General features: G+C 41.0%; 1 protein-coding gene across 1 annotated transcript in view; it reads left to right on the top strand.

Annotated features, from left to right (window-relative positions):
- GADL1 (glutamate decarboxylase like 1) overlaps nucleotides 1–5,292 on the top strand; it is a 462,065-nt gene extending 456,773 nt beyond the window's left edge. Inside the window, exon 15 of the mRNA XM_069730021.1 lies at nucleotides 3,529–5,292. Coding sequence (XP_069586122.1) covers nucleotides 3,529–3,702 — 174 coding nt within the window. The 3' untranslated portion in view covers nucleotides 3,703–5,292. The remainder of the gene's footprint in view (nucleotides 1–3,528) is intronic.
- The last annotated feature ends 15,699 nt before the right edge of the window (nucleotides 5,293–20,991 follow it).

Genomic DNA, 20,991 nt, shown 5'->3' with positions numbered 1-20,991 from the left:
TATATATATCGGATTCACATTAGTAGATAAGGAATGTGTGGGATGCATTATCTTTAAAGGAAGCCTCCAGAATGTTCTGACATCGAACGTATGGATATAATTTCAAAGAGATTCCCTGCAGCCTCTTGCACATGATCATGTAACATTTGTGCACAAGGTCTGAGTTGTATGCATTCATCTTATAACACCTATTGAAAGCAATGGGTCTTCAATTTCATATCAATGTTCTCATGAATTCCCTAAAACAATCTGTACAGACGTCAAACTTTTCTTTAGTGACTTATTCTCTGTTCACATTAATGTATTTTCTCTATAGTTTTCTGTTGTGTTCTATTTTCGGTTTTGTTAACAACCTTAGCACAATCAATGATCTTAGCACAAACAGCCTCCGTTACATCAGAAAACTTTATTTTGAGTTACTTGTATTGATTTTAAGCTATAAACATCACAGCTTTCTCTCCGTGTATACATCTCAAATTGCTTTCAAAACTTTGCCATTTGTTCTGCTTAGAATACTAGATTACTTTTGCAATTTATCCAAACAATAAGGTAACTTAAAGTGTACCACTAGGCTTTACAAGTTCTGACACGCAACAGGGACCCCAACAATCAATAACACAAATTAAGTCCTGCCAGATTTCTGTCAACCAATCTCAAAGTCAATGCTAAAGTGCAAGGAATGGATTTGAATGGAGCAGTTGATCAAGCTATCGGTTGTGGTGGCAGCTCACAGACGCACGTTGATGCTAACGAGTGACATCTTTATATACCATGTTAGAATTTTTCTGTACTGGAGATGTACTTTAAACAAAATTATCTGAGCAGAAAACATAATACATTCACAAGATGTTTAATAGGTCTAATGCCTCAAAAGGTCTATTCAAATAAGCTTATGGACACTCCCAACACAAAATTTTCTATTAAACACATAAAGTCACTAGTCCATAAATGTATATTCAATAAGTATTATTAGATCATAGCAAAAAAAATGGCACAAAAAATGTATATACACATGTAAGAATAAAATCGGTAACAATTAGACTCAGGTATTAAAGGCTTGTAGTCTACATGTTCATGATGGGGGGAGAGTAAATCACACAATAAATAATAAAAAACAGTAAAGTGCCAGTGCTAATTAATGATACATGAGAGTATGATCATAATAATAACAAGGTTAATATAAGTGTCTCAATTTAGCAGAGGAAAATCAAAAAAAGTATCCAATTTATATATAGCAGCCATTAATGTTTACCTATATGGCCTGTTTTGTTATAGTTTTGTTATAGAAAGCTGTATAGAGAACAACAGCAATTAGCCTAAGCAGAGAAATTCAGATATCATTACCCATGTCTCCCCATGTAAGGCGCCGTGCCTGCAGCCCCGACGCGCGTTTCACATGGGCTTCCTCAGGGAGGCTTTCGGTTGTGGTGCCAGATCACAGACACGTTGTTGCTAGCAAGTGACATGTTATTATACCATGTTAGAAATTAAAGGGATAATTACTCTTTAAAGCGAATCTCTCAGTAGGATCAACCCTCCTAAGTCGTCTACATGGGCACGTAGGTCATAGGAAGCTAATTATAATGATACCTTGATATCTGTGATCCCATGTCTTATACCAGAGAAATGCACATATTTCTTAATATTTAAATGAGCTGTAAGAATCTATGAGTTGGACACCAATCTCCCCGAGAATCTGCTTCCAGGGGTTATTTTAAATGAACAGGGGGCATTACCAGTCTTAGACATGTAACAACTGACAGTCTGCCTGCCTGAATTTACTCCAGAGCTGTGTGTGATTACAACTAATACAGTATAGCAGATCTGGTTTGTCTGATTACAAGCACATCTGCAGTTGCAGCCCTCCTTTCATAATGCTGTAAGCTCCGTAGTGCCTGATTACAACTACTGTAACTAGTGATGAGCGAATATACTCGTTATGCGAGATTTCCCCAGCACGCTTGGGTGTCCTCCGAGTATTTTTTAGCGCTCGGAGATTTAGTTTTTATTGCCGCAGCTGAATGATTTACATCTGTTAGCCAGCATAATTACATGTGGGTATTCCCTAGCAACCAGGCAACCCTCACATGAAATCTCGAGTAACGAGTATCATCACTACAACTAACACTTTCAGCTGCTATCTCACAGGCAGCCAGTATGGGAAGAGGGGAGTACGGCAGAGCTGACAGCATTGTGGGAGGAGAGCTACAACTGCAAATGTGTTTATAATGAGTTAATGTGTTGTATTGCTTCATCTATAATCACAAACAGCTCTGCAGTGAGATCAGCACAGCAAACTGTGAGTTTATGCCTTCTGGAATTCACTGGAATAAAGGCCCCTTCACATTAAGCGACGCTGCAGCGATACCGACAACGATCCGGATCGCTGCAGCGTCGCTGTTTGGTCGCTGGAGAGCTGTCACACAGACCGCTCTCCAGCGACCAACGATGCCGGTAACCAGGGTAAACATCGGGTAACTAAGCGCAGGGCCGCGCTTAGTAACCCGATGTTTACCCTGGTTACCATCCTAAAAGTAAAAAAAAACAAACACTACATACTTACCTACCGCTGTCTGTCCTCCAGCGCTGTGCTCTGCTCTCCTCCTGTACTGTCTGTGAGCACAGCGGCCGGAAAGCAGAGCGGTGACGTCACCGCTCTGCTTTCCGGCTGACCGACGCTCACAGCCAGTGCAGGAGGAGTGCAGAGCACAGCGCTGGAGGACAGACAGCGGTAGGTAAGTATGTAGTGTTTGTTTTTTTTAACTTTTAGGATGGTAACCAGGGTAAACATCGGGTTACTATGTGCGGCCCTGCGCTTAGTTACCCGATGTTTACCCTGGTTACCAGTGAAGACATCGCTGGATCGGTGTCACACACGCCGATCCAGCGATGTCAGCAGGAAGTCCAGCGACGAAATAAAGTTCTGGACTTTATTCAGCGACCAACGATCTCCCAGCAGGGGCCTGGTCGTTGGTCGCTGTCACACATAACGATTTTATTAACGATATCGTTGCTACGTCACAAAAAGCAACGATATCGTTAACAATATCGTTATGTGTGAAGGTACCTTAAGACATCAGATCACAGATATCAAGATAACATTTATTCAACTTCCTATAATAACAATCTTTATTTTTATATAGCGTTAACATATTCCGCAGCACTTTACAGTTTTGCACACATTATCATCACTGTCCCCAATGGGACTCACAATCTAAATTCCCTATCAGTATGTCTTTGGAATATGGGAGGAAACCGGAGTACCGAGAGGAAACTCACGCAAACACGGGGAAAACATTCAAACTCCTTGCAGATGTTGTCCAAGGTGGGATTAAAACCCAGGACTGCAGTCCTATCCACTGAGCCACCGTGCTGCCCATATGACCTACATGCCCATATAGATGGTTTAGGAGGGTTGATCATACTAACAGATTTCCTTTAAGAAGTGAAATATTATAAATGATCCTCAAATATGTAATTTTTCTTTAAATAACCATTATGACTAATTTTTCTTTTTCTGATTTTTAGGTAGCTCCCACAATCAAAGAGAGAATGATGAAAAAAGGAAGCATGATGATAGGATATCAGCCTCACCGTGATAAAGTCAATTTTTTCCGTCACATTATAATCAGTCCCCAGGTCAGCCGTGAAGACATGGACTTTGTATTGGATGAGATTGAACTACTTGGCAAAGACTTGTAGCTGTGGCCCAGCAGCACATTGTGCTGCTCTTGCTTGGGTTCTGAAGTCAGAGACTGCAGCATTTGAATCTCCTTTATACCAATGTATTTTATCATTACTTTTCATGTTAATCAGTTATAATTGTTAAAGCAAACAATCAACACTGTGAAAATACTGTAGATAATGCAATGAGTGATAACCACTGCTAGAAAAACATGCTATCCTTGTACAGTACTATGCTTGTGAACAAGTTCTGACGTTTAATCGGGCTCACAATCTGTATAAGTGTAACATGCATGGGATATCAAAGAGGTTGTCCACTACTTTATCATTGATGACCTATCAGTAAGATAGGTCATCAATGTCTGATCGGTCAGGGTCCGACACCCGACACCCCCTCCATTCAGCTGTTCTTGGTATCATCAGCGGCGACTGCCGGCTGGAACTACTCAATTGCGTCTTCTAATAATGGCCACGGCAGGGTACTGTACATCCACCTCCTCCTATTGATTTGATTAGAAAAGCAGCTCCGCGAACGAGCAGTTCGGGCTGACAGCCACCGCCAACATAAATAACAGCTGATCGGCGGGGGGTGCCGGGTGCCGTATCAAGAACAGTCAGACATTGATAACCCCTATCCTAAGGATTAGGGTTGAGCGAAACGGATCGTTCATTTTCAAAAGTCGCCGAGTTTTGGCAAAGTCGGGTTTCATGAAACCCGACCCGATCCCTGTGTGGGGTCGGCCATGCGGTACGCGACTTTCACGCCAAAGTCGCGTTTCGTATGACGCGCTTGTCGCCATTTTTTACAGCCAATGAAGGGGCGTGGGCAGAGTGATGACATAGGTCTTAGGGGCGTGGACGCCTATCGCCATGTTGTCGCTTGTGCGCTGTAGCGATTTGCACTGTGTAACACCAGCTTTTCAGTTCAGGGACGGACGGAGGAGAGAGAGAGAGAGAGAGAGAGAGAGAGAGAAAGAAAAAAAAATCCCATTGGCTTTGCATTGGGTTTCGTGTTTCGGTCGATCCTCGACTTTTCGTCATAATCGGCCGATTTCACTCGACTCGACTTTTGAGATAGTCGGGTTTCGCGAAACCCGGCTCGACCCTAAAAAAGTCAAGGTCGCTCAACCCTACTAAGGATATGTCATCAATGATCAACCTCTTTAATATATTTTCTCCTCACATAAGAAGTGAGGTGTGGCACTGTTGCTATTGCTGCTATTGGGAAGCACGAGTTTGCTTCTCTTTGCAAATTAAAAATGATAACGCTTAGGAGTAATAAATAATGATTTATCTCTATATATAGATTATGTACAATAACAAATGATATTGTCATAGCGTGTTAGCAAGAAAAATCAATGTGAATACTTTTCTGCCCAATGATGACAAAAGTATTCTCAGAGTTATACCTTTATTGGCTAACCAGAAAATAATATATGTTTTCAAGCTTTCAGAGCACAGAGGCTTCTTATTCAAGAAGGAGAAGGAGAAGGAGAAAATATATTATTTTCTGGTTAGCCAATAAAGGTATCACTCCAGAATACTTTTCTCTATAAATAGTAAAATAATGTAATTCTAGAAAAAAATTAAAATACATCTTTCATCTATATATTTATTCCTTTTATCAAAATAATTTCCTACTCACATATAAGGCAATTTGAGCTCCATGTAAAAAATGTGTGGCTCCCAATCCCATGCTTTCCCTGTAATATGGTCCTCATACTTATTAGGGTATGTTCAAAATTGGCAGATATTTTACCATAAATTTGTTCTAAACCTGTGAGAAATCTTTTGTAAAATCTGCCTGTGTCACATGAAGATTTTGCCATGAAGTTAGTTGCATTTTTTTTTCATCCTACTGCATTGCAAAGTGTAAAATTCTCAAAAATCAGATCACACAGAAAATTTTCAAACCACAGGGTGTCTACTTGTGTTCAACAATATTCTGGAGAAAACCCTTTAGTGTAAGTGCCCTTTCACAAAGCGTTTTCTTCTATCTTCAGTGACCCGATTGGTGCTTATGGCCGAACCCCCCGCAAAATGGGATTTGGTTGTATGTGCCGATGGATCTATTGATTATAATGGGGCAAATTGAGTCACCAAGTGCTCTGTCTTGCATAGTTTATGACCGTGTATGCATATTGGAGGCGGACAGCTAGACATAGTAGATTCCATTTTCTGTAATCATTACATTATGTTTACTGAATACAAGAATTCCAATAAATTCAGCAAGGTTGAACAGTATGTGCACACTAAAAACACATGGAGCTTCAATGCCTTGTTTATTGTTAAAGCATTAAATTTAATGCCCCTGATTCATCTAAGAGTTTACACCAGAAATTTGGTGTAAAACACTTTTAAAAGTCACAAATTGTTTGTGCAATGCTGGGTGGCATAAAAACGTTGTGACTTTTGATGTTTTCATACCAGTTTTGAGCAGCTCCACCAAAACAGGCAGAGCTGGGGTGGGATGGGGCAAAATGGTGTAAGGCAGCACCTGCTTGTCTAATTCATGATGAGATTTAACGTACCTTCTACCACAAACTGACGTAAGAAGCCCACTAACTAATGTAAGATTTGTGGTGAGGCACATCACTTTTCAGTCAAGCCTAATTCATAAAGAGTCATTCGCTTCTGACTCCAACAAGCCCCCACATCAGGACTTTCATGAATCGCGGTCATTGTTTTTATTTGTGCATTCAGTAATAGGTATCATGTATAGACTAGGTTAGCATACCAGGCAAACATGAGCAGATGCCAGTGCTCAACGACCTTCATCGGTTGCAGTCCATATAAAAAAATTCAAAGTGAGTGAGATATTCCTGACTTTAGTAGCGAACTGCACATGCTCGGGGACAACACATCCAGCCGCTAAATTCATAGAGTGTGGTGGTAATGGCTGATTGAGTTTTGCTTTATTGCTGCATCTCTGGGCATGCACCGTGGGCAGATGAAGGCGGGGTACGCATACCCGGCTTACCAAGCATTATCAGCTCTTGGAAATCATGTTACTCATGCCCGTATCATCAAGTTACAGCTTTCTCTTTGTGAGATCTATCTTCATCTTGGTGTAATTTCCATGCTGTGTGTTAAGTTGAGAAATGCTACATCTGTATTCTGGCCTCGGCAAGTTTAATTGTAGATCCTTAAAAGAGTTACCCACAAATTGTCCAACTCTTCTTAACTGCTATAGTTTCCAAGTTAATTAAAGCAAAATGATATTCATCTCATGCATGAGGACCTTTCTAGCAATATTGGTGCCGGGCATAAAAATATTCAGGTGACATTCACACTGCAATCAGTGAGTGACTGCTATTTGGCTACTGCACTCACAACTCCCCCAGACATCTAAGCTTTGTCCAAATAAAGTGTGAATAAGGTGGCCCATTAACAGCTGCTTATTGGCTGAAGCACCCATGTGACATAATATCATGGGAACTTCTTGAGAACAGGTGCTGATATTACTGGAATGGCACCAATTTGGAAGATTAGCATAAATTGTTTCTTTTTTTTATTTAGGGGACAACTGCATTTCAAAAGTGGGTGTCAAAGTAATGAACAACTTCTTTAAGGATTCCATTATAAATGATTACAATAGGATTTTTTCCTTTAGTTGCAATAGATTTAAAGTCTATAAGATTTAATAGTATTTGTATTTTTCTGTTAATGTATTCAATGGGTTTAATATATCATAGAAGGTTTACTATCTGGCTGTCAATATATCACCGGCAACTTTCTTCTCATGATGAATTTATGTGGAACCAGCTGTAATGTGCAGAAATATTACCCATCTTTGACATCAAGATTAAAACTGTTTTCTGGGCATCTTTTTCTTAAAGGAATAAGACATGGGTCTGTCTCAGCCATGGGACTCATCAGTAAAACATTCTGATTATATTTCCGGAACATGAAGAACATGACACCTTGTACATCGGCTGCATACTGTACATTTCCAACATTTGAAATAAAAAAAAAAGAGAAAGCACTCTTGCCAATATGGGTAGTGATAGCCAACCTAATTCCTTATTACTTTCTGTACTAAAATTGTCCCATTCTATGCCTTCAGTTGGGTCATGTGAATCCACGGTGACCCTTTGCGCCATGCGGACCTCTTTGTTCTAGAAAAAGCTCACCGTCTCAGAGTGTGACATGCTTCCACTTGACAATGAGTTTCAGTGGACATCATACAACCTTTCCAAAGAAAGAGGCCTCCGCTCTGATGTATCTGCGCTCCATCTCATAAAGTTTCATAAAAGAAAAATCAAGCCTTGCAGTGTGTAGCAGCCCTGTGAGACTCAACAACCCAGTCCTCCATCACTAATTAAAGTCATCATAAGATATGTAGTTGAAGATATACTACATGCTCTTGCATTGACATGTGCTGTCAACAGTGTCCACTGATATAGGAGAATCGTATAAGATAACGAACACGTTGAGAAGGAGCCGCTAATGCAAAATAAGTGTAGGCATGGGTGAACATATTATTTGTGCAACCTGTCTAGTCGCACAGCAGCTCAAGAGGTAAGGGTGTCCATTCCCACCTCTAAAGCAGGTGGAATTATACATTATGATCAGAGATTGGACGGCAAAGGGCCCATATAATATTCATGCAAAGGGGTCCTTTTCTGTCTTTCTCTGCCTGTGATTGTAGGTACTATGAGTTTACTAATTTGTGATAATTTTTTCTTTGATCCTTAAAAGGTCATAGGATGGCGTAAAAAAAAGTTGCTGAACGCTAAATATTTTATGCATATGTTCCACCAGGCATATGACAGCACATAAATCTATTTCTTGTGTTGAGCACAGGGCTGGAAATGAAGCTAATAAACCTGGGACCAAGCCTGTCAACTAAAGATCTGGATTCCTTTGAAAATGTACATTAGGAAGTGCTTTGTAATCACATTCTGAAAACATCTAAAAAGTATTTTTTTGGGAAAGAACAACTCATTTAGCCTCTGACATGATATTTAAAATGCTTGTTCAACTGGATAAATTATTCACTTATTGGAGTCAAAATACCTGATAAAATCCTCTGTAATTGAATGATGATAAAAAAGCTATTAAAAAAGATTGAATGAATGTGAATACTTACATATGCAAATTGCTTCTTCTGAGAAAAAGAGGACTTAAACTCTAAAGCGCCACATGTTGGAAGTAGCGATCCTACAAGTCACAATCAACCCTACAAGTCACAGTGATTTGGGCTGTTGGCCCTCGTCAATGCGAAGCATGAGAACTAACTTGGCTAGATGAGAGGCTCTGGACTGGGGTCTAAGAGGTATCGTTTCTCCTTATGGAGAGTGACATACCATCTCTGGCTTGTCAAGGTAAGGAGGCTTATTCGCCGTGCAATGCTCCTCTGGAAAATATAATATGCAAATTGCCTCTTCTGAGAAAAAGAGGACTTAAACTCTATAGCGCAACCTGTTGAAAGTAGCGATCCTAGAAGTCACAATCAACCCTTTAATGAGTCGTGCAATATGACTTAGGATAAAAGCCAAATCAGAATCTCAATTCGCAGACACAGTGTTTCAGGCTGTTGGCCCTCGTCAGTGCGAAGCATGAGAACTAATTTGGCTAGATGAGAGGCTCTGGACTGGGGTCTAAGAGGTATCGTTTCTCCTTATGGAGAGTGACATACCATCTCTGGCTTGTCAAGGTAAGGAGGCTTATTCGCCGTGCAATGCTCCTCTGGAAAATATAATATGCAAATTGCCTCTTCTGAGAAAAAGAGGACTTAAACTCTATAGCGCAACCTGTTGAAAGTAGCGATCCTAGAAGTCACAATCAACCCTTTAATGAGTCGTGCAATATGACTTAGGATAAAAGCCAAATCAGAATCTCAATTCGCAGACACAGTGTTTCAGGCTGTTGGCCCTCGTCAGTGCGAAGCATGAGAACTAATTTGGCTAGATGAGAGGCTCTGGACTGGGGTCTAAGAGGTATCGTTTCTCCTTATGGAGAGTGACATACCATCTCTGGCTTGTCAAGGTAAGGAGGCTTATTCGCCGTGCAATGCTCCTCTGGGAAATATAATATGCAAATTGCCTCTTCTGAGAAAAAGAGGACTTAAACTCTATAGCGCAACCTGTTGAAAGTAGCGATCCTAGAAGTCACAATCAACCCTTTAACGAGTCATGCAATATGACTTAGGATTAAAGCCAAATCAGTATCTCAATTCGCTGACACAGTGTTTCGGGCTGTTGGCCCTCATCAGTGCGAAGCATGAGAACTAATTTGGCTAGGTGAGAGGCTCTGGACTGGGGTCTAAGGGGTATTGTTTCTCCTTATGGAGAGTGAGATACCATCTCTGGCTTGTCAACGTAAGTAGGTTTATTTGCCATGCAATGCTCCTCTGGGAAATATAATATGCAAATTGCCTCTTCTGAGAAAAAGAGGACTTAAACTCTATAGCGCCACCTGTTGGAAGTAGTAGCGATCCTACAAGTCACAATCAACCCTTTAATGAGTTGTGCAATATGACTTAGGATAAAAGCCAAATCAGTATCTCAATTCGCAGACACGGTGTTTCGGGCTGTTGGCCCTCGTCAGTGTGCAGCATGAGAACTAATTTGGCTATATGAGAGGCTCTGGACTGGAGTCTAAGGGGTATCGTTTCTCCTTATGGAGAGTGACATACCATCTCTGGCTTGTCAAGGTAAGGAGGCTTATTCGCCGTGCAATGCTCCTCTGGTAAATATAATATTCAAATTGCCTCTTACTGAGAAAAAGAGGTCATAAACTATATAGCACCACCTGTTGGAAGTAGCGATCCTACAGGTCACAATCAACCCTTTAACGAGTCGTGCAATATGGCTAAGGATAAAAGCCAAATCAGTATCTCAATTCGCAGACACGGTGTTTCCGACTGTAGGCCCTCATCATTGCGAAGCATGAGAACTAATTTGGCTAGGTGAGAGGCTCTGGACTGGGGTCTAAGAGGTATCGTTTCTCCTTATGGAGAGTGAGATACCATCTCTGGCTTGTCAAGGTAAGGAGGCTTATGTGCCGTGCAATGCTCCTCTGGGAAATATAATATGCAAATTGCCTCTTCTGAGAAAAAGAGGACTTAAACTCTATAGCGCCACCTGTTGGAAGTAGTAGCGATCCTACAAGTCACAATCAACCCTTTAAAGAGGCGTGCAATATGACTTAGGATAAAAGCCAAATCAGTATCTCAATTCGCAGACCCGGTGTTTCGGGCTGTTGGCCCTAATCAGTGCGAAGCATGAGAACTAATTTGGCTAGGTGAGAGGCTGCAGGCACTGTATATAGTGGCTTTAAGGTTTACTTTAGAAAACACGAAGATAACATATAGTTTGGCATACATGGCTACTACAAGTGAATACTTATATAAAAAATGTAGCCTTTTGTGTATTACAACCAAGTTTTATGAGCTCTTGTTGATATAGACAAAAAGATGATTTGTTATGGCCCTGCAGTTTTTGTATTGCCAGTAAGATATCAACGATATCACACTCACAAGTTATGCTGGAAAAAGCAATCTTCATCAACAGATTGCTACTGAATTGTTGGGAGAAGTTGCTCTTGGAATATATTTAGATACCATTCTTTAGTCATATCAGTGTTCTTGGGCAACATAATCATTTATGGCTTACTGAGGATGGAAAAAAGCAGGAGTAGTCAATATATGACAAACAATAAACAATAATGATGTTAAAAGTGACGACAATGACAACAACCATGTACTACATGTGGATGTGGAATAATTACTACAACAATGATGATGGGGAGGAGGAGATCAGTCTTGCACACATTGCTGTTTGACTTTCCTGCTCAAGTATGTGATGCTGTTTCATGTACTGGTGGAGAGTTGTATTTGCTTTTTTTGAGTTAGGTTGGACATGACTTATTCTCTGCCTGCAAAGCCTGCAAACTATGATGTACAGAAAAATGCCCAAATGAGATATGCCTGCAAATAGTCACCTCCACAAGTGATAACAATGTTTCTGCCACCACCAAAGTTTTCCTGATAGCTTTTGAGCAACATCAGCAACAATGGCATCATCTGCTCCCCAGCAGACCACAGTGGAAACAGATTTTCCACTGAAAGGTTTTGACTGTACCTCGGCTACACTCTTTATTGCAACTGCCACCAGAGGTCTAGCTAGGCTTTCTGGCACCCGGGCCAAGAATTCAGTTTGGCGCCCCCTCAACAAGCACATATGTGATTTGCATCCTAAGACACGTGCTGACGAGCCACTCTCCCTAATTTTCTGAATGTTCAGTGAACAACTAAGAGAAGCAGAAAGAGTCACATGAGCATAAGCATGAAAATTGCATATGAGTGAAGTGGCCATGTGATGACTGATGGAACAAGCAAACAGAACTGAATCCTGACAGTAAAAATATTACACACTGTTAGGACTGGTATGCTACAGGGCTTCATTTTATAATTAAAGGGCTTGTCCAGGTTTCAGATAAAAGACTTGAATATCTATGTATTCTCTCAGCGCATGCTTTGCACACTTTTAGGATTCTCGTTTGCCAGTGGCAAGAGTAGACCGTCATGTCGGCACAAGTATGAGATTTGTATACTTCTTGTCACATTCTAGCTAGATGTTTCTGGCCTCACTCAATTCATTTTCATCGTGTCAGGCCATGTAGCTCTAGTTGGCACGTGACCGCATGTATGCAAATTGACAACACCAGAGAATCCTGACAGCATGCAGTGCGCACTGTGAGAATTCAGAACTTTGCAGTCATATAGAATTACTGCAGACTCACCACAAACTTGAACACCCCCTTTAATGCTCTTATCATAAATACAAATATGAGAATTAGTCAGTATCACAAAAAATATTTACACTTCAGACGGCCGCATTAGGTGTCTCCACCTCCCCCCCTTAGATCCACCTCTGATAGTCACCACCATCTTCTAAGGGTATAAAAACATCATCATTACCCCAAACTGACTCCCATGTGTTGCCCAACCATCAATCTTGGTCATTATCGTCATAATCCATGCTAGTTTTCTCCGTAAGAGAAATCTTATAGTCTTGTCATCCCTCTTCTCATGATTCCCACCTCTAAACTAGCCCTGAGTGCCTCTATCACTATGCTTGACAGAAGTCCTACTGCCGCAGCTGCCAGTGCATTATCATCAACATGGCTATAAATTTCATTACTATCACAACACAGCTTTACATTTCAGTCATATCCTCCACCTTTGTTTGATCCTCTGCCTCATTCCAGTCCATTCCAGCTGTTTTCTTTTAACTCAACAAAAATAACATTATATTGGGAAAAAATATATTTTTTAGCAAGCAGAGACAGAAAAGACAGATTACAGGATAGAAAGGCCACTATGGAAATGAACTATTATGACAGAGGAGGAGGATTGAGCTAAGCACAATCTCAGTCACAATGTCATTGTCTCATTCTCCCTTAACTGAGATCAGTGAGCCATTAAAGAAACACTCCTATCAAAGTTTTTATTCTCTTAGTACATTGCAATCATCATTTATATGGCACAAAGTACTTACAATTGCTCATTGTGCTTTTCTACGCAGCTAATTCTTATTTTCTCTGCTCTGTGTAGAAACTGGAAGTCTCTTTTCCCTGCTAGAATCATCCCCTCTGTCAGGGACTTTTGAAGTAACTCATGACTTTTACTGGGCAAATAGATTCAACTAGCCTGGTTTTAATCATGTGATGTCATAGACCTAAAGGAAAAGGGAAGATTTAACTGGGTAGAAGGATAACAATTTTGATGTGAGTGCTTCATTACGTCCATAACATCATCCATTTACTCCACAATAAAATGCCGCTAGAGGAAAATAACAGCTGTAACTTGTGCCTGATAACTACTAGTTTTCTGTAGGTCAGTGAAATGACTGTCTTGAGTCAGCTAAAATAAGAGCACTATACACTGTGAAATTAGATTAAAATAGTTAAGATCAGATTTGTGGGAGTTTAACTCAATTTCATAATTCCCCACCCATACGAGTACATTAATTTAGGAAAATAATTAATGAATTATTTTTATTACTTTTCAATTGGATTATTTGTTAATAAGCCAACATAACATTAATTCCTAGCAACTATTTTTTTATTGAGGAGTTTCACTGAGAAATCTGACATTTAGGGTATGTTCCCACTGGGCATTTTTGCTGCTTTTTTTCTGCAGCAATACCTGATTTCTTGACCGGAAAGAAGCAGCGACAAAAACACATGTTTTGGTGCGTTTTTGTTTGCATTCTTGCTGCGGATTGGGTGCATTTTGGGGGCTAACTTTGTGCATGCTAATAAAGTTGAGTGCCCTCAGAGAAAAAAACCACTACTTCCTGTAGAACAATACCTCTAGATCCTTTGAAAAGCCGGCAATTCATCTGTGGCATACAGTAAAATCACAGTGCCAAGTCAGAATAGAATAGATATATACACATATAATACATAGATATATAGATGTCACTGACACACACAAATAAACTGTTAGGACTTGATTTGGAAAGGCACACACCTGTCTATATAAAACCTCACAGCTCACAGTGCATGTCAGACCAAATAAGAATCATGAGGTCAAAGAAACTGGCCAAGGAGCTCAGAGACAAAATTGTGGCCAGGCACAGATCTGGTCAAAGTTTGGGACCTGGCAATCTTCCTAGACCTGGCAGTCCAGCCAAACTGAGCAATTGTGGGAGAAGAGCCTTGGTGAGAGAGGTAAAGAAGAACCCCAAGATCACTGTGGCCAAGCTCCAGAGATGCAGTAGGGAGATGGGAGAAAGTTCCACAAAGTCAACTATCACTGCAACCCTCCACCACTCAGGCCTTTATGGTAGAGTGGCCTGACCAAAGCCACTACTCAGTGCAAGACATATGAAAGCCAGCATAGAATTTGCTAAAAAAACATATGAAAGAGTCTCATACTATGAGAAATTAGATTATCTGGTCTGATGATACGAAGATAGACCTTTTTTTGTGATGATATATATTTATATATATATATATATATATATATATATATATATATATATATATACAGTTAGGGCCAGAAATATTTGGACAGTGACACAATTTTCGCGAGTTGGGCTCTGCATGCCACCACATTGGATTTGAAATGAAACCTCTACAACAGAATTCAAGTGCAGATTGTAACGTTTAATTTGAAGGGTTGAACAAAAATGTCTGATAGAAAATGTAGGAATTGTACACATTTCTTTACAAACACTCCACATTTTAGGAGGTCAAAAGTAATTGGACAAATAAACATAACCCAAACAAAATATTTTTATTTTCAATATTTTGTTGCAAATCCTTTGGAGGCAATCACTGCCTTAAGTCTGGAACCCATGGACATCACCAAACGCTGGGTTTCCTCCTTCTTAATGCTTTGCCAGGCCTTTACAGCCGCAGCCTTCAGGTCTTGCTTGTTTGTGGGTCTTTCCGTCTTAAGTCTGGATTTGAGCAAGTGAAATGCATGCTCAATTGGGTTTAGATCTGGAGATTGACTTGGCCATTGCAGAATGTTCCACTTTTTGGCACTCATGAACTCCTGGGTAGCTTTGGCTGTATGCTTGGGGTCATTTTCCATCTGTACTATGAAGCGCCGTCCAATCAACTTTGCAGCATTTGGCTGAATCTGGGCAGAAAGTATATCCCAGTACACTTCAGAATTCATCCGGCTACTCTTGTCTGCTCTTATGTCATCAATAAACACAAGTCACCCAGTGCCATTGAAAGCCATGCATGCCCATGCCATCACGTTGCCTCCACCATGTTTTACAGAGGATGTGGTGTGCCTTGGATCATGTGCCGTTCTCTTTCTTCTCCAAACTTTTTTCTTCCCATCATTCTGGTACAGGTTGATCTTTGTCTCATCTGTCCATAGAATACTTTTCCAGAACTGAGCTGGCTTCTTGAGGTGTTTTTCTGCAAATTTAACTCTGGCCTGTCTATTTTTGGTATTGATGAATGGTTTGCATCTAGATGTGAACCCTTTGTATTTACTGTCATGGAGTTTTCTCTTTACTGTTGACTTAGAGACAGATACACCTACTTCACTGAGAGTGTTCTGGACTTCAGTTGATGTTGTGAACGGGTTCTTCTTCACCAAATTAAGTATGCGGCGATCATCCACCACTGTTGTCATCCGTGGACACCCAGGCCTTTTTGAGTTCCCAACCTCACCAGTCAATTCCTTTTTTCTCAGAATGTACCCAACTGTTGATTTTGCTACTCCAAGCATGTCTGCTATCTCTCTGATGGATTTTTTTTTTTTCAGCCTCAGGATGTTCTGCTTCACCTCAATTGAGAGTTCCTTTGACCGCATGTTGTCTGCTCACAGCAACAGCTTCCAAATGCAAAACCACACACCTGGAATCCACCCCTGACCTTTTAACTACTTCATTGATTACAGGTTAACGAGGGAGACGCCTTCAGAGTTAATTGCAGCCCTTAGAGTCCATTGTCCAATTACTTTTGGTCCCTTGAAAAAGAGGACGCTATGCATTACAGAGCTATGATTCCTAAACCCTTTCTCCGATTTGGATGTGGAAACTATCATATTGCAGCTGGGAGTGTGCACTTTCAGCCCATATTACATATATAATTTTATTTCTGAACATGTTTTTGTAAACAGCTAAAATAACAAAACTTGTGTCACTGTCCAAATATTTCTGGCCCTAACTGTATATACACTGTAAATACTTGAGTATAAGCCGACACGAGTGTAAGCCGAGGCACCTAATTTTGCCATGGAAAACTGGGTAAGCTTATTGATTCGAGTATAAGCCGGACGAAGATAGATCTTTTTTGGTGATTATATATATATATATATATATATATATATATATATACACACTGTACATACTCGAGTATAAGCCGACCCGAGTATAAGCCGAGGCACCTAATTTTGCCATGGAAAACTGGGTAAGCTTATTGATTCGAGTATAAGCCGGGTATGTATTGTCGACCCATTCTTGTCCTGCAAGGTGTGGCTCCCCTGTCCTTTCCTGCTATGTGTGGCTCCCCCTAACATCTTGTATGCATGGCTCGGCTCTCCCATCCCATCTTGTTTTCATGGCTCGGCTCCCCCGTTCCATCTTGCATGCATGGCTGGTCTCCCCCAAGAGCCATCTTTGTATGCATGGCTGGGTTCCCCATCACATCCTTGTATGCATTGCTCGGCTTGGCTCCCCCCGTCCTCCCCATCATACTCACCCTCCTCGCGCGGTCGCTGCATGTCCCTGCATCTCTGTTGTCCTGATATGGCAGCTCTTCCTGTGCTGAGCGGTCACATGGTACCGCTCATTAAGGTAATGAATATGTGCTCCACGCCTATGAGAGTGGAGACGTGGGCATATTCATTATCTTAATGAGCGGTACCACGTGACCGCTCAGCACAGGAAGCGCTGCAGCACTGGGACAACGAAGATGCAGGGACGTTACAGAGCGAGGAGGATGAGTGTGATGTCACAGCCGCCGGCTCCTGCCTCTCCCTCTCCTGCTTGCTTTCTGGACAATGACTCGTGTATAACCCGAGGGGGGCGTTTTCAGCACAAAAAAAGTGGTGAAAATCTCAGCTCATACACAAGCATATACGGTACATATATATATATATATATATACATATATATGTACAGTATATATGTATATATATATATACACTGCTCAAAAAAATATAGGGAACACTAAAATTGTGGAATGTGTTGAGACAATGATAACTAAAAGTGATCAACGTAAATCACAAGTTGTATCCCACGGAGGTCTAGAGTTGGAATAATGCTCACAATCAAAGTGGAAACTGAAGTTACAGGCTGATCAAACTTCAATGGAAATGCCTCAAGACAAGGAAATGATGCTCAGTAGTGTGTGGCCTCCACGTGCCTGTATAATCTGCCTACAATACCTGGGCATGCTCCTGATGAGGCGGTGGATGGTCTCCTGAGGGATCTCCTCCCAGACCTGGACTAAAGCATCCGCCAAATCCTGGAAAGTTGGTGGATGGTGCAAGACATGATGTCCCAGATATGTTCAATCAGATTCAGGTCTGGGGAATGGGCGGGCCAGTCCACAGCATTAGGGTTGAGCGAAACGGGTCGTTCATTTTCAAAAGTCGCCGACTTTTGGCAAAGTCGGGTTTCATGAAACCCGATCCGACCCCTGTGCGGGGTCGGCCATGCGGTACACGACTTTCGCGCCAAAGTCGCGTTTCAATGACGCGAAAAGCGCCATTTCTCAGCCAATGAAGGTAAACGCAGAGTGTGGGCAGCGTGATGACATAGGTCCTGGTCCCCACCATCTTAGAGAAGGGCATTGCAGTGATTGGCTTGCTGTCTGCGGCGTCACAGGGGCTACAAAGGGGCGTTCCCGCCGACCGCCATGTTACTGCTGCAGATCTGAGCTTAGGGAGAGGTTGCTGCCGCTTCGTCAGAAGCAGGGATAGCGTTAGGCAGGGTCCATTAACCACCAAACCGCTTGTGCTGTAGCGATTTCCACTGCCCAACACCACCTTCGGTGTGCAGGGACAGTGGAAGCTACATTTTTTTTTTCCCCTCAGCGCTGTAGCTCATTGGGCTGCCCTAGAAGGCTCCCTGATAGCTGCATTGCTGTGTGTACGCCGCTGTGCAAACCAACTGCTTTTTTCAAAGCACAAATCCTCTTGTTCCTTCCTTTCTGCACAGCTATCTTTTTTGTTTGTCCACACTTTTTATTTAATTTGTGCATCAGTCCACTCCTTATTGCTGCCTGCCATACCTGGCTGAGATTACTGCAGGGAGATAGTAATTGTTGGACACTCCCTGTAATTTTTTTTTTTTGTGGGAGATTAAGATTGACATTTCTGCTAGAGTGCCATCCCTGTGTGTGCCATCTCTCACTCAGTGGGCCATAGAAAGCCTATTTATTTTTTTGCTTGATTTGGGTTATAAAATCTACCTGAAAAAATCACTACATCAATCAGTGGGAGAAAAATATTGGCCTCAGGGCTTGTGTGCCACTCTTGACTCCTGTGTGTGCCATCTCTCAGTCAGTGGGCCATAGAAAGCCTATTTATTTTTTTGCTTGATTTGGGTTCTAAAATCTACCTGAAAAAATCACTACATCAATCAGTGGGAGAAAAATATTGGCCTCAGGGCTTGTGTGCCACTCCTGACTCCTGTGTGCATCATCACTCACTCAGTGGGCCATAGAAAGCCCTTTTTTTTTTTTTTTTTGCTTTATTTGGGTTCTAAATTCTACCTGAAAAAATCAATAAATCAATCAGTGGGAGATTAATATTGGCCTTTGGGCTTGTGTGCCAGTCCTAAGCGTGCCATCTCTCTCTCTCAGATAGTGGGCCATAGAAAGCCTATTTATTATTTTTTTTATTGGGTTTATAAATTTTCCCTGGAACTAAAAAAAAAAAAAAGTGGGAGATTAATATTGGCCTCTGGGCTTGTGTGCCAGTCCTGAGCGTGCCATCTCTCTCACAAATAGTGGGCCATAGAAAGCCTATTTATTTTTATTTTTTTTGGTTTTATAAATTCTCCCTGAAAAAAAAAGGGAGATTAATATTGGCCTTTGGGCTTGTGTGCCAGTCCTAAGCGTGCCATCTCTCTCTCTCAGATAGTGGGCCATAGAAAGCCTATTTATTATTTTTTTTATTGGGTTTATAAATTTTCCCTGGAACAAAAAAAAAAAGTGGGAGATTAATATTGGCCTCTGGGCTTGTGTGCCAGTCCTGAGCGTGCCATCTCTCTCACAAATAGTGGGCCATAGAAAGCCTATTTATTTATTTTTTTTTTATTTTATAAATTCTCCCTGAAAAAAAAAGGGAGATTAATATTGGCCTTTGGGCTTGTGTGCCAGTCCTAAGCGTGCCATCTCTCTCTCTCAGATAGTGGGCCATAGAAAGCCTATTTATTATTTTTTTTATTGGGTTTATAAATTTTCCCTGGAACAAAAAAAAAAAAGTGGGAGATTAATATTGGCCTCTGGGCTTGTGTGCCAGTCCTGAGCGTGCCATCTCTCTCACAAATAGTGGGCCATAGAAAGCCTATTTATGTTTTTGGTTGATTTGGGTTCTAAATTCTACCTGAAGAAATCAATAAATCAATCAGTGGGAGATAAATATTGGCCTCTGGGCTTGTGTGCCACTCCTGACTCCTGTGTGCGTCATCTCTCACTCAGTGGGCCATAGAAAGCCTTTTTTTGTTTTATTTGTTTTCTAAATTCTCCCTGAAAAAATCATTTTATTTTATTTGGTTTCTAAATTCTTCCTGAAAAAATCATTTTATTCTATTATTTTTTTTCCTAAAGTCTCCCTGAAAAAAAAAAAAAACAAATCAGTGGGAGATTAATATTGCCCTTTCTGCTTGTGTGCCAGTCTTGACTCCTGGGTGTGCCATCTCTCTCTCTCTCTCTCCAATTGTGGGCCATAGAAAGCCTATTATTTTTTTAGCTTGATTTGGGTTCCAAAATCTACCTGAAAAAATCACTACATCAATCAGTGGGAGATAAATATTGGCCTCTGGGCTTGTGTGCCACTCCTGACTCCTGTGTGCGTCATCTCTCACTCAGTGGGCCATAGAAAGCCTTTTTTTGTTTTATTTGTTTTCTAAATTCTCCCTGAAAAAATCATTTTATTTTATTTGGTTTCTAAATTCTTCCTGAAAAAATCATTTTATTCTATTATTTTTTTTTCCTAAAGTCTCCCTGAAAAAACAAAAAAAAACAAATCAGTGGGAGATTAATATTGCCCTTTCTGCTCGTGTGCCAGTCTTGACTCCTGGGTGTGCCATCTCTCTCTCTCTCTCTCTCTCTCTCCAATTGTGGGCCATAGAAAGCCTATTATTTTTTTAGCTTGATTTGGGTTCCAAAATCTACCTGAAAAAATCACTACATCAATCAGTGGGAGATAAATATTGGCCTCTGGGCTTGTGTGCCAGTCCTGAGCGTGCCATCTCTCTCACAAATAGTGGGCCATAGAAAGCCTATTTATTTTTATTTTTTTTGGTTTTATAAATTCTCCCTGAAAAAAAAAGGGAGATTAATATTGGCCTTTGGGCTTGTGTGCCAGTCCTAAGCGTGCCATCTCTCTCTCTCAGATAGTGGGCCATAGAAAGCCTATTTATTATTTTTTTTATTGGGTTTATAAATTTTCCCTGGAACAAAAAAAAAAAGTGGGAGATTAATATTGGCCTCTGGGCTTGTGTGCCAGTCCTGAGCGTGCCATCTCTCTCACAAATAGTGGGCCATAGAAAGCCTATTTATTTATTTTTTTTTTATTTTATAAATTCTCCCTGAAAAAAAAAGGGAGATTAATATTGGCCTTTGGGCTTGTGTGCCAGTCCTAAGCGTGCCATC

The sequence above is a fragment of the Ranitomeya imitator genome, chromosome 6, assembly GCF_032444005.1.
Source record: "Ranitomeya imitator isolate aRanImi1 chromosome 6, aRanImi1.pri, whole genome shotgun sequence".
In the NCBI taxonomy this organism is placed as follows: domain Eukaryota; kingdom Metazoa; phylum Chordata; class Amphibia; order Anura; family Dendrobatidae; genus Ranitomeya; species Ranitomeya imitator.
The sequence above is the reverse complement of the archived record's forward strand: the minus strand, read 5'-3'. Positions and strand labels throughout refer to the sequence as shown.